Source organism: Miscanthus floridulus, chromosome 8 (genome assembly GCF_019320115.1).
Source record: "Miscanthus floridulus cultivar M001 chromosome 8, ASM1932011v1, whole genome shotgun sequence".
Lineage (NCBI taxonomy): Eukaryota > Viridiplantae > Streptophyta > Magnoliopsida > Poales > Poaceae > Miscanthus > Miscanthus floridulus.
Window position 1 is genome coordinate 193,860,458 of NC_089587.1, and position 13,214 is coordinate 193,873,671.

General features: G+C 50.0%; 1 protein-coding gene and 1 long non-coding RNA gene across 2 annotated transcripts; both read left to right on the top strand.

The window, feature by feature from the left end:
- The first annotated feature begins 10,925 nt into the window (after positions 1 to 10,925).
- Positions 10,926 to 11,474, top strand: LOC136474406 (uncharacterized). The gene is made up of 2 exons (XR_010762919.1): positions 10,926 to 11,144; positions 11,238 to 11,474. It is a non-coding gene; the product is annotated as an uncharacterized lncRNA (long non-coding RNA).
- Positions 11,475 to 12,087: 613 nt separating this feature from the next.
- LOC136470428 (uncharacterized) lies at positions 12,088 to 12,900 on the top strand. Its single transcript, XM_066468279.1, has 3 exons — positions 12,088 to 12,101; positions 12,276 to 12,769; positions 12,866 to 12,900. The coding sequence occupies exons 1-3, from the start codon at positions 12,088 to 12,090 to the stop codon at positions 12,898 to 12,900; spliced, it is 543 nt and encodes a 180-aa protein (XP_066324376.1).
- Positions 12,901 to 13,214: the final 314 nt, after the last annotated feature.

Below are 13,214 nucleotides of genomic sequence, written 5' to 3' on the forward strand. Positions count from 1 at the left end.
ACCCAGCCCAGTCGCAATACCGGCGTATCACCATACTTTATGGTTTATGGTGCTGAGGCAGTGCTCCCAGCAGATATAGCCTTCAGATCAGCATGGGTAGAGAACTTTGACGAAGACAAGGCCAATGAAGTGCGGGAGCTAGAAGTAAATAGTGCAGAAGAGAAGCGGCTCGATTCTTGCGTACGTACAACCAAATACCTTGCTGTTTTGCGCAGGTACTACAACAAGAATGTCAAGGAGCGGTTCTTCATGGTCGGGGACCTGGTTCTAAAGTGGAAGACGAATCAAGCTGGTGTCCACAAACTCGCAACCCCATGGGAAGGACCCTTCATGATCAAGGAGGTTACGCGCCCTACATCTTACATGATAGCTCGCCTAGACGGCACAGACGTCCCCAATTCTTGGCACATCGACAAGCTTAGGCGTTTCTATGCTTAGCTACTAAGATATGTACCCCTCTTGTACTTTTGGTTTATTTCAATAAAGCTACTATGATTTCTCCGACCACTCTAATGTGTCACTTCGAAGTCTATTGTTATTCTAACTCTATCAGTTAAAACCGACCACCATTCCTTCTCGGGTTCTCGGAGCAGGCCCTGTCTCTGGTTCCTCCCAATGAGTGCATGGGATCCACTCTCTATGCTATGGGTGATCGGCAGGTGCTCTCTGGTTTGACTTATGTGTTTCTACGTGTGCATAAGCTACGCACCTCACACTCCGACCGCAAGGCAAACTAGGGCCATACAAACCTTAGAAAATGACGTGTCGACTTAACTAGTACAACTAAACAGAACGCCAACACGTTCTAACTTAGTTACATCAACACGATATTCGAGCTTAAACACGTTTTCTACAAAACAAGCAAGCTTATGTTGATATACAGTTACGTTATTACAAGCTTGCCTAAAAAGGTCCAAGTTTACAATAACTCAACTACATCTTCTTCTACAGCTATAGCCTACATTATTGGCTGGTCGGGGCACACGGCGCCTGCTGCTCGCTGGGCCTGACATCATGCTCAGGTCTTGGGGACTCTGGCATTGATCGAGCTGAAGAAGATGGCCCCGCCGATGCCTGGCTGGTCGAGACCGTAGGCTTCGCTGGTTGGCTTAAAGATGATGGCACTCCTAGCTGACTTATTGACGGCGTTCCTTGTACGGGTGGTGTCGCACCCCCACACAGGTTAATATCGCCAATTATTTTCGCCGGCAAGTCCAGCTGGGTCATCTGTAGCTCCTCAGCCTTGTCTGGATCTACCTCCTTTGGGTATCCAGCCTCCAGGCGCTTGAGATCGATCAGGGGGTAGTGAGCACATACCATGCTTAGCACATGTGCGCCTGCATATTCTCCTGCCTCCTTCACGAACCCCTAGAACGATCCCCATGCCCTTTGGCATCTCTCGATCAATCCTAGCTGCGGCGTCCTTGGCACATCTTCTGCTAGTGTCGGATCGATGAGGTTAAGGATAGGCAAAATGCCCTTTGCCACCTCCTGGCACCGACTTTTCTAGGTGTCACGGTCCTTGGTGATCTCTTGGCATTGCGCCTTCCAGCCGTCACGGTCTTTCATCATGGCCTCTAGATGCTTCTTTGCATTGATTTTTATAACTGCAAACCACACACGCCGTTAAGACGTTAGACCACGCCAAACTACAGTAGGCAACAAAAATGAGCAAAGGCGGTTGGACAACTAACCCTTCCGCTCCTCTGTCATCTTGGTCGTGTGGTCCCGGAGCTGCGACTTGTCTTGCGCCAGTTTTCTGTTGTCCTCGTTTAGGCGATCACACTCCTCGACCACACGACTGTTCTCCTCTTGGAGATGGATCACTTCAGCTTCTAAGCCTGCACTACAGCTGTTACTACCAACAACGCAACAGCACTTGTCAGTAGTTGGTATGATAAAATGGCTACTTACTTGTTCTTTCCCGCTCTTTCTTACTGAGCTAGATGACCAGGTTCTGCTTCTGGGAATCTTGCACTGTCTTTTCATGATCGGCGGCTTCAAGTCGCTGGCGCAAGCGGTCCACCTCCGCCGTCAGCTCCTGGTTGTTTGCAATGATACCCTCTTTCTGGTCAAAGCATTTCTTGCGGTACCTTGCGGTCTTCATTAAGTCCTGAGTGCAGATAGCTAAGTAAGACAACTATGACTAGACCGCAAGACCAGGGGGTGAAGTGAAGCTTACCTGCACTTCCATAACAAGCCGCTTCGCCGCCCGTTCAACTTTCTTGGTTTCTTCGACCTCTGGGATTTCCTCATGGACAACCCATTGGTCGTTCCACCAACACGACACATAAACATGTTGTCGTTTGTCTTGCGGATGGCCCAAGACCTCCTCCACCTCGTCCTCTTCGGGCTCTTCTTCAGGTCCTGGTGCTAGCCTGGCGTCAGCAACATCTGTGATCACCACAGCCTTCCCATGAGCTACAGCGTCGGTAAATGTGGTCTGTGCCCTCACCTCCGGCCGCTGCTCCTCGATCTGCTCTGTTACCCTCGACGCTGAGGTGTTGCCCTTAGCAGGTTTAGCGCTCGGAGTACTCGTGCCTGGCTCGGCTGGTCCCTCGACCACCTGCTCGGGGACTATTGTCTAACTGCTCGCTTGCTGAGGCCCCGACGGATCTTCTACTATGGCTTCCTCGGTGGTTGGCTGCTGGGTAGTGTGCTCTGTACTTATTGGCGGTGCCATGCCACTTCCGGCTAGCTGGTCCGGACTTTCTGTGGACGGCGAGCTAGTACATCCAAGATAAGTTCAGAAAGCAATCATATTAAATGCAAATTGCTAACTTTTATCAAGGTTACAAATACTTACATGTTGGAAGCGCGGAATGATGTGGAGAAGCCGCGTCTCTTTGGCCGTACTTGCTCCACGTGCTGTGCAGGTGACTCCTGGTCCAGCACTGTCACTGGGCCTTGGTGCTCGACCCCTCCGCCACTTGTCCTTCGCGTTGCAGTGGTCGGTGGCATGCTCAGTTGAGTTGTCGCTCCTGTCGCCGGTCGCGTTCCTTGCTTAGGTACTCCCGAGCTCGATCCGGCTGCATCCTTCACCGCCATCGGCGATGTGGGTCCCACAGGGTTGGAGGACCCACCTTGCTCCATCGACTCTAGTTGCTTCCTCCTTTTTTGAGGGACAAGTTGAAAGGTGTCTGCATCTTCTCCCTCCTCCGCGTCATCGTCTCACCAAGCAAAAATCGCCTACCGACGCTTGCTGGCTAGGTTCTCCTTCGGGTTCCCCTCGGGCTCATTGATATTTAGCGCTCCCCGGTGAGCAGGGTGGTTATTGATCTCTTCTTCGACTGTTTGGGGGTAGCTGGCCGCTGCCTCCTCTCCAGCTCCGAGCTCCACCCAATCGACGTCCTCGTCCTAAATCTCGACGCTGGTCTGGGTGGTGGGATCAGCTCCTTGTGGCCACTCTACTCCAGGGGGTGGCGACACAAACACTGTCGCTCTATCTCGACCATTAACCTGGGTAACAAAAGAGAGTGAACACAGTAAGTTTCCACTTATCCTACCATAATATAAGACTATGGGTACGCGGCAAGACGAGTTACATTTGGGGGAGGTTGGGCAAGCTTGAAAGCATGCTCGATGTCGCTCAATCTGGCATAATTTGGATCGGCTAAGTTAAATAGCTCACCAATTCTAGCTTTGACTTCGATTTTGTCAAGCGCCCCCTGCCTCGTCCTCGTCGGATCTGCGCTCCCTTGATACTCATAGCCAGGATGTACCCTCCTCTGGCAGGGCTAGACCCGTCGGCTGATGAAGCTCCCAACCATGCTCGGACCATCCAGTTTTTTCCACGGGATCATTCCAAATATTTCTAGGATCTGTCCCAGATGCTTGGGTTTCTCCGACCAGCTCGTCTTCTTCTCCGGAATGTAGCCCACGTCGCACAACGTGATCGTGTTCGGCTCTTCGTGGATGTAGAACCATTTTTTGTACTAGTCGTCGAGCGACGTGTTCCATGGGCAGTGCAGGTACTGGGCTTTCATGCCGTCACGGAGGTTGAGGTATACACCCGCAGCTATCTTCGAACCACCGCTTCCTTTCTTCCGTAGATAGAAAAGATGGCGGAAAAAATCGAAATGGGGCTAGAAGCCGCCATACGCTTCGCACAGATGAATAAAAGTGGCAACAAGGAGGATCGAGTTGGGATGCAGATTGCAAATCCCAATCTCGTAGTAAAGACAGAGCCCCTGAAGAAACGGATGCACCGAAACTCCAAATCCCCGTTTAAAGAAATCCTCGAACACCACGATCTCACCTGGTTGTGGATTGGGTTACCTCTCGCCCTCCGGCGCACGCCATCCTACGAGCTCCTTGTTGTGGAGTATCCCCATGGTGACGAGGTCTTCAGTGGTCTGCTCGTTGCTTCTCGACTTCCACCATTCCTCCGCCATGACCCCTGTTGTCTTCTGCGCATCACTTTTCGCCATTTCCCTTTCGTCTTCCGCCTTAGACTCCGGCCTTGCTAGTGAACGGGGAGTGTTCTGATCTTCAACAGTAGCGGGGGATTAGCAGAGGCGGCAGTCGAGGCGGCGGCGGATTGATTGGTGGTGATTTCAGATGTGTTAGGGTTGGTTGGCGAGAGGAAGACGAAAGCTGCGGTTGCGAATGACAATGGGGTTCAGTAAATAGTAATTGACCTATCATATACTATATTTCATCCAAGAGTTATGCCGTTTCGTCTATCCGGAATTCTTAGGGGACGTGCGCACGCGCCGCAGACGGTTGTTTTCATGTTTGCAGTATTCTTAGCCTCGAGATCTACGCCAATATATGCGCCTCTTCGTTGCCAGTATGGGAGGGCCCACGCTGACGCACCTACTGACAGGTGCCACGCAACTGTTTGCTTGACAAGACAAAAAGGCAGTATGACGTGCTATACCCGTCTACTTTTTTTTACCAGACGTGTCAGACCGGACTTGTCAGAACAAATAAATAAATAAATACATAAAATAATAGTACAAGTGGCATATGGTTTTTTTTCCACACTTTTTGTGCTTAGGGATTGTTCCGACCACCCTCGTGCTCGGGGACTGTGGCAACTATCCTTGTGCTCGGGGACTGTCCCGATCACCATCGTGCTCGGGGACTGTTCCGACCACTCTCGTGCTCGGGATTGTCTCGATCACCCTCGTGCTCGGGGACTAAACTGACTACGGTTATTCTTAGGGATTCGTCATTTTCCCCATGCTGCGCTCGGGGACTGCCCCGACCACTCTCCGACCATTGCTCGGAGACCGCTCTCCTCGGCTACATGTGATTTGTACTCACATACAGTTGAGAGGCATTTATTTTTTCTCACTTAGACCTTGCTACAAGGCTGATACCTCGCCTTCCAGCAAGCTCGGGGAGTACATCGGTACGATGCACCTGCTGGTGCATCTCGTATCGCTTGTACGACGATTAGATTATCAACTTAACTGGGAATTCTTTTTAGACCGTGGCACCACGTGCCTACGTCACCTACTACCAAGCTTGTGGACTAAGTGGGCACACTTCACCTTGCGGTGAATGTGCTTGTTTTATCGACCCCTACGCTCTGACTGTTGGCCATAACTACTACTGTACAAGGGTCACATACATTTCTTTTTAAAAATACAAGTGGGCACACTTGGCCAGGAAAGAAATCTTTTTTCTTTTTTCTTTAGAGCACCATGCATTCTTCGGACAACCAGAATCTTCGGCTATAATCGTGGTCTACTGCTCTCTATGCTGACCAGAATGCTGGCACATTTGCTCAGTCAATGTTTGAACCAGTTGGAGATGATACGAAAACAGACCGCATTAGCCGAAGAAGATCAAACGACGTGTCACAACATAATACATGGTGCTCGGGGACTAGCTGTGGGGGTATTAACCCCTATACCCTTACGGCTAGGCTTGGGCCGGTCCGGACCAGGGGATCTGGCCCACTAGAAGACGACGCGCGGCCCGACCGATCTGCTTGGAGTCCCGCGCAAAGAATCAAGGCAGACTTGAAGATCAAGCAAGATCCTGGTCGGTTAGAATAGGAATCCTTATCCGGCCACCTATGATAATTGTAACTGGTTAGGATTAGTTTCCAGATCTGTAACCCTATCCCCCAGACTATATAAGGCGGGCAGGGGACTCCTCTTAAAAAATATCTCATTGACATACAGCAATATAATCAGACGCAGGACGTAGGTATTACGCCTTCACAGCAGCCGAACCTGGATAAAACCTCATGTGTGTCAACACCACTGTCACCACCACTGGCAGTGTTCGTGACCTCGTCCAATATGCTCTCCAGCATGTTGGGTGCTCTGGTGCGTCGCACCTCCGCCTGGTCGTTATATGGACAGGAGTTGTGGTAGGCTTAGGCATCAATACAAGTGCAGTAGTAGCTGGTTCCAATAATACTATGGTTGAAGCAAGCTGGAGCGCATACCTCACATTCTCAACCCTGTACCCGCCGGAGATTGCTCTTGTTCAGCTATTTGTTATTATGTTTGCTAAACTGCTTCTCAAGTACGCCGCATTTTACAAGGCTCAACTATCTTTTGCACTCGGACGCAGTCCTCGTCTGATCGCGGGGTACATGGCTCAGCTCCAGCAGCCGGTGCATGATGAGCACACAGCATCACCACCTCCACCTGCTCTTATAGCTATGGGAGAGGATAAAGTGAAGGTGGAGGAGCAGCCGCATGGTTACAGCTTAAAAGAAATGCCCAACCAACAACAGGGAGATACAGCGAGGGCAAACAGAACGAAATAGGCTGCTGGTGACATTGGACCGAGTTTTTGGGTTGGATGAGGACGACGTGGGCACTCTTCAGACCTCATCAACAGCACGACCCAGAGATTTGTGTTTCTCGTTCACCTTGTTCAAGCTGCTACGATGTCGGTTCGCAAAGTACACGGTCTCCGAGGCCGGCTTCATCAAAACCAGCAAGTTTTTCTGGGAGACATTGCTCCGGGGTGATGATTATGGGAGAGTGTTTGGGATAATTAGGGATGAGCTTTCATTCATCAATGATTATTATTATTCATCCCTGCCAATCTACTATTCCCATCCTCTGCTTCCTGCCTTTGGCGTCACGCTTTCACTCTGGAGCATCGGTTACTGTTTATATCTGGTTGTGGACATGACACAAGGTTTAGCCTTTTATGCATACCTTGTCCAGATAAACTGTTGGCTGCAGTTGTTGAACACGCAACATTGTGGAGATACTGTTGTTGGACTTGATCGTTTTCCAGTGCTGCTTAGAGTCGGGAGTTTGTACTACGACATATATAGCCTCGGCTTACCTTATATCATCCAATTTGTTTGGCTTTTTTTTTCTCGCCGAAACAGTGTTTTTCTCTTACAACATTTCAACCGAAACAGTATTTTATATCTAGCCGTTGCAGTGCTTGTGCTTGCAGAGGCGAGAGAGATTGTTTCCTACATCTGTTCCAACTGGACTAAAGTAGCCCTCATTTGCCACCATGTCAATCAAGCTCGTTGGCAGCGATCCCATGTTGTGCAGAAATGCATTTGCTCCCTGTTGATGTATCGCAGATGCAAGCTGGTGAACAATTAGGAAGACAAGATGAAACAGTGCTCGATTCTTGTGCTCCGCCCAAGGAAAACCCCACTTCTTCTAAGCCGGCTCCTACGTTTACTAGACAGAGGGAAGAAGGTTGAGGTACAAAGCAGCACTGTGAAGGCCGCCATCTTGATTTTTTTTAATTTTAATTATTTTTTAAATATAATTTTAAATCTAACACTATCGTTTATTTAAACTAACACTTTTGGCCGCGCCTATTGCCCTGACGCGGCCAAATGCCTGTGCCGCGCCATGCATGGTGGCGTGGCATAGGGCTGACGTGGCGCGGGCCGGCCGGAGGGGCCGCTGACGTGGCGGGTCCTACCGCGCCACCGACCATGGCGCGGCAGTGCCGCGCCCTGATCTGTGGCGTGGCAGGAGCAGATATATACCCCGCGCGCGAGCCCGGCCGCCCGCACGCACACCTGCCCTGCCCGCCCGCCCGACGCCTGAACACCGCTGTCGCCGCCGCCCGCACGGCCGCACGCGCCCGCGCCCGCCCGTCCACGCCGCGCACGTGCCCGCCTGGCCTCGCCTCGCCCCGGCCGCGCCCGCACGGCCCGTCCTCGCCCGTTCGCCCACGTCGCGCCCGGCCACTCCTGCCGCGCAGCGCCCTAGCCAGCCGCACCACGAACGCCGGCGCGTCAAGACCGTCCGTTCCTAAGGTACCTCCCTTTCGATTTCATATTTTTTATTATTATTATGTAGTATAGTTAGTAATTTTTATATCTACTATTAGTGTCTTTGACCAAATTTATATAATAGCGTACTAATATTTATGAAACATAATATGTACTATTACATTAAGCATGGAGTATACTTTCGTAATAAACTTATTAGGAGATAGAAATATTGATACCGTTTATTTAGTTTTGATCAAACTTAAACATATTTGACTACTCGAGAAGCAAGATGTGTATTTATTTTGAGACGGAGAGATTACTTGTAATTTTAGAAGCAAAGTTTTATATGGATTGATTATGTATTTATTATCTAGTATAGTTAGGATTTTGGGTTTAGAGATTTAGGCTAGTTAGGTTACTGAATTTGTTTGTGAATTTACTAATGTTAACTTGAATTTTGTTAATTTGAATACTCTAACGCTTTGTTTATCAATTTGTAACAGGATGGCCCCTTCCACGCAGCACCCGTTGTACCCCATTCTGGAGGTGGAGTACGACGACCAGCACCGAGCACACATCTTGAGTGACAACGACGTAGAGGTGTCCTTGCCTCCTTTGAGGCCCCGCACTCACACCAGGGCACATCAGTGGGACGAGCGTTATATGCCGTACATACGGCGTGTCGGCTTCGTCGAGCTTGTCCGTGTTGTCAACCACGGTCTTTCGCCCCTTGATCCAACACTACTTACTACAGCTGTGGACAGGTGCGAGTGCATTCTTTGTACGTAAACTTTCTTGTAACAAATTGGAGGCAACTAACAGTCGTTCTATTCTTATAACAGGTGGAGGCCTGAGACCCACACGTTCCACCTACCGTGTGGCGTGATGACCTTAACGTTGCAGGACGTCAAGGCTATTTTAGGCCTTCGGTTGGGGGGACTTCCAGTGACAGGGATAGTTGACAACGATCACTGGAGGGAACTGGTGGCTCAGTTTACTAGTTTTCTTCCACCGGACGACGATGCTTTCAAGAAAAATAAGTGAGTAATTCAATCCTATTTAATACTTACATTGCTTTACAGCTGGCATCGGGTCTCATTTTCTTTGATCAATTACAGGAAAAGTTCTGGTGTTTCGTCGTCCTGGATCACAGAGCGCTTTGAGTACTTGGACCCACAAGCTGAGGAGGCACAGATCGACATGTTCGCTCGAGTGTGGCTCTGGCACTTTCTTGGTGCTTTCCTCTTCCCAGACGCCTCAGGCAACACCATCAGCTGGATCTTCCTTGACATACTTTGTCAGCCGTGGGAGAACATAGCGGGGTACAACTGGGGCAGCGCAGTCCTGGCATGGACGTATCGACAACTATGCGTTGCCTGCCATCGCACCTCAGGACATGCGAACCTTGGGGGTTGCTCCTACCTACTCCAGGTTTGGTGTTGGGAACGATTGCCCGTTGGGAGGCCCCTTAATAATGGTTTACCGGTAAGTACTTCGGTTCATTATATTCTTCCAGGCAGTTAGATATGATGAGATTATTTGTTGCTAATTCATTATCGTGTTCAATGCAGCAATGGAACGGGCATGATACACTCCCTATAACTCTGTATATCTGGACGGAAGCACAGTTAGTTAGAGGGAATGCGTGGCGCAAGTACAAGAAGTATACGGATAGTCTCAACATCCTGATACAACACCAGGTTACGCTCTCTATACTATTGTAGCAGTGTCTTCTTCGATGTACACTATATCACAACCTAACACAATTATGAAATTTCAGGTGTTTTGGTGTCCTTGGGATTCTCCGGAGCTCCAGGACTATTTGAGTCCTGTCACTAGAGACGAGTCACACGAGTATCGCTGCGATGTCCCTCTTATTTTCTTCCATGTGGTCGAGATTCACTTGCCCATCCGGGTCTGCAGACAGTTTGGAAGAATGACAGGCTGCCCACCACCGCTTTACTCCACCAATCAAGTATTGTACGGGTGCGTTATCGATTAATAACAATGCTACAATTCAGAGGTGTGTTTGGTACAACTAATATCGTTTTGTTGCAGGTTTGACCGCAGGAAGAGGTACAAGACCAAGGATTGGCGCGTGACACACAACTCGTACATCTATTTGTGGCAGACCAGGGTACCACATGCGGTCCTTGCGGGTCTTCCACACGACCAGCACACCTTCGATGAGTACATGCGGTAGCTTCATAGGTCTACGAGGACACATATCAAGCCTCCATACACTGACGTGGCGATTGACGAGGACTCAGAGGAAGATGTCATCGAAGATGTGTACGACGTTACCACTAGGGAGGACACACAGCTACAGAGAGCCCCGCTTCAAAGATACGTGGTAAGATACTTGAATGGATACAATTTGTTATCCTTTTGGTATTAAGTATGTGTACTAAAACTGTCCAACCACGTTTCTGTACCCAGGCGACACAATTGGCAAGGCTGTCCAATGAAGCAGCGTTCCGGCTTCACGAGTCTAGAGGGCAGGGGCCAGGCGTTCTCGCAAGCTTTTGTGGAGGTAAACATAAACTTGTTCGTTTCGAAAATATGTCTTTATTGTATATGCGTTTGGCTAATGAACTAACTTTAACGTCTATTTATGCAGAAGGTGAAGAAGAGCTGCAGGAGGCTAGCTCAGAAGTTGAGCTGCATGGACACTCCTTACGAGGAACCGCCACTCCCCGCGCGGTCGGGTGGCACGTCTTTAGCCTCTTTGAGGACACCAGCCTGCTCTTCTCAGCCGATGACGCAGGGTGCCACTTTTGCGGTGTGTACACCACCACATCATAGCGCTGGGAAGGACCCTGCAACCGAGGACGAGGAGGAGGACGATGACGACGACGACGAACCCCTGGGCTTCCGCGGACAGCACGACCAGTGGGACGAATGACCGCAGGACGAGATCGGGATGTCTCAGCTAGGTGGTGCCCCGTTTGGCACCCAAGGAGCCTCACAGGTACTAACAAAGATAGTTTGTTTCAATACGTATGCTCCATGAACTAACGATCATAAAGAATTATAAGTAATCGTGCGTATCATATACCTGCAGGGTACGAGCCGTACGCACCGTCGACGCGACCATACCGACGTTGGCTACACTCCCAATGTGTTGCCAACAAATCCGAAGAGACAGAGGCGTCCGAGGGATCCTTACACTCCTGGGTCTTAGTTTGTTTAGGTCAAACGAATATTGACATCCGAAACTTGCGGGGTTATTTGGTTATGTTATGTCAAACTTATGTCAAAACAATGAATATGTTATGTGACAGCTTGTCAACTTGCTTCTTATTCGTTTCGTTGAGTCGTGGCAGCACTGCCGGCGAGATTAAGTACCCTGCGTTCGGGAACCGGCAGTCCGGCGTATCTGGACACCGGTGGCAATTTTTCGTAATTGATTAGTTAAAATGGTGCATAACCGTATTATGAAAGACGAAAAACTAATCATTGGCTTATCAAATTCTCTATTCGGCCGTGAAAAAAACTCAACAAAATACGGGCGTGACGCGTTTCGATTCTACCATCCAGGTAGCCCGGGCCGACGGTAGGCGCAGCGGCCAGGTGGTGTGGCTGCTCGCGCGGTATGGTCGGTCCGGCCGCGCCACGCAACAGGGCGTGGCACTGCCATGCCAGGGTCGGTGGCACGACAGGACCCACCACTTCATTCCCCCCCCCCCCCCCCCGGCCGGCCCGCGCCACGTCAGCCCTATGCCGCGCCACCATGCATGGCGCGGCACAGGCATTTGGCCGCGCCAGGGCAATAGGCGCGGCCAAAAGTGTTAGTTTAAAAAAAAACGACAGTGTTAGATTTAAAATTATATTAAAAAAGGGTTAAAATTAAAAAAAAATTGCCATCTTCGAAGCACTTAAAGGAGAGAGCTTTACCACCGACCAGGTTGACCATGGAGCTGTCTGGGTATGTACTATCTTCTTATTATATATTTGCCTTGCCGATTTTATTTCAAGTCGTATATATATTCTTTTTTGCCTTCCAAATGCATGGAATACAACTGTTTGCACTGTTTTATATATATTTGCAGTGCATTCGACCACCGTCATCTCCGGTTCCTCTCTCCCTATATGGTTGCAGTGGCAGACAACAACCAGGTTATACCATACTCGTCTGGCACATCGCCACAGGTGTGTTTGAGGTGAGCCAGCTCCCACAGCCGCCGTCGGACCACAAGACTGTCGCCACTCACCTGTCGCGCTACTGCACCTACTTGGTGACCAGCCGCCCTGAGCTGCTCCCTGACGATGCTGAATGGTGCCGCAAACTGTATGATGAGGTGAAGAAATATGCCGACCGTGTCCTAGACAAGGTGCAGGGAGTAGACCATGATCAGCTCATCCGAGTGCTGAGTGCTGACTCCAATCATGAGGTCCTTAGGAATGGCGCAAGTTTCGGGAAGGAACTGGTGGAGGACTCGGCCATGGGATGGGAGAAGCTGGCCCGCTTCTGGGTGGAGATGATCCTGTACGTCGCCCCATCGGAGAACTTGGAAGCGCATGCGGAGGCCATTTCGCAAGGCGGCGAGCTGATCACGCTCCTCTGGGCAATGCTCGCACACGCCGGGATCACCGGTAGGCTAGACGCTAGCTGCTTCAGTCGCAGTCGCAGCTGCTGAAGAAGGAAGAGGGGTTTGCTAACTGAACATATGCTCTCTCTATCTGCTGCAGAATTGTTGGGTGTGGTGACACCGTACCGTACTTAGCTTTTTCCAGCCACACTTGGCATGTGATATATCGTCTGCCGCCTATCTATGTTTGTCTTCCCGCGCCACACCAAATTCGGGGGCTAGTTTCCTTTGTTGTCTACATATACGGAGAAACATATACTGATGTACGGAGTCCGCACGTAGTACATGTGACACCGACTAGTGGTTGTTTCTATGCCTGCCTGGTTATCTGTATCCAGTATAAGAATACCCCGCGCGTTGCTGCGAGAATTTCTTAGAGATAAATTTGTTGTATATATAGAATGACTATATGGTACTCTGGCTACTATATATGTGTATATATTGAGCCT

Coding starts and splice junctions, on each gene's coding strand:
- LOC136470428 (XM_066468279.1), top strand. Junction 12,770..12,865: donor CGCACACGCCGGGATCACCG/GTAGGCTAGACG, acceptor TATCTGCTGCAG/AATTGTTGGGTGTGGTGACA.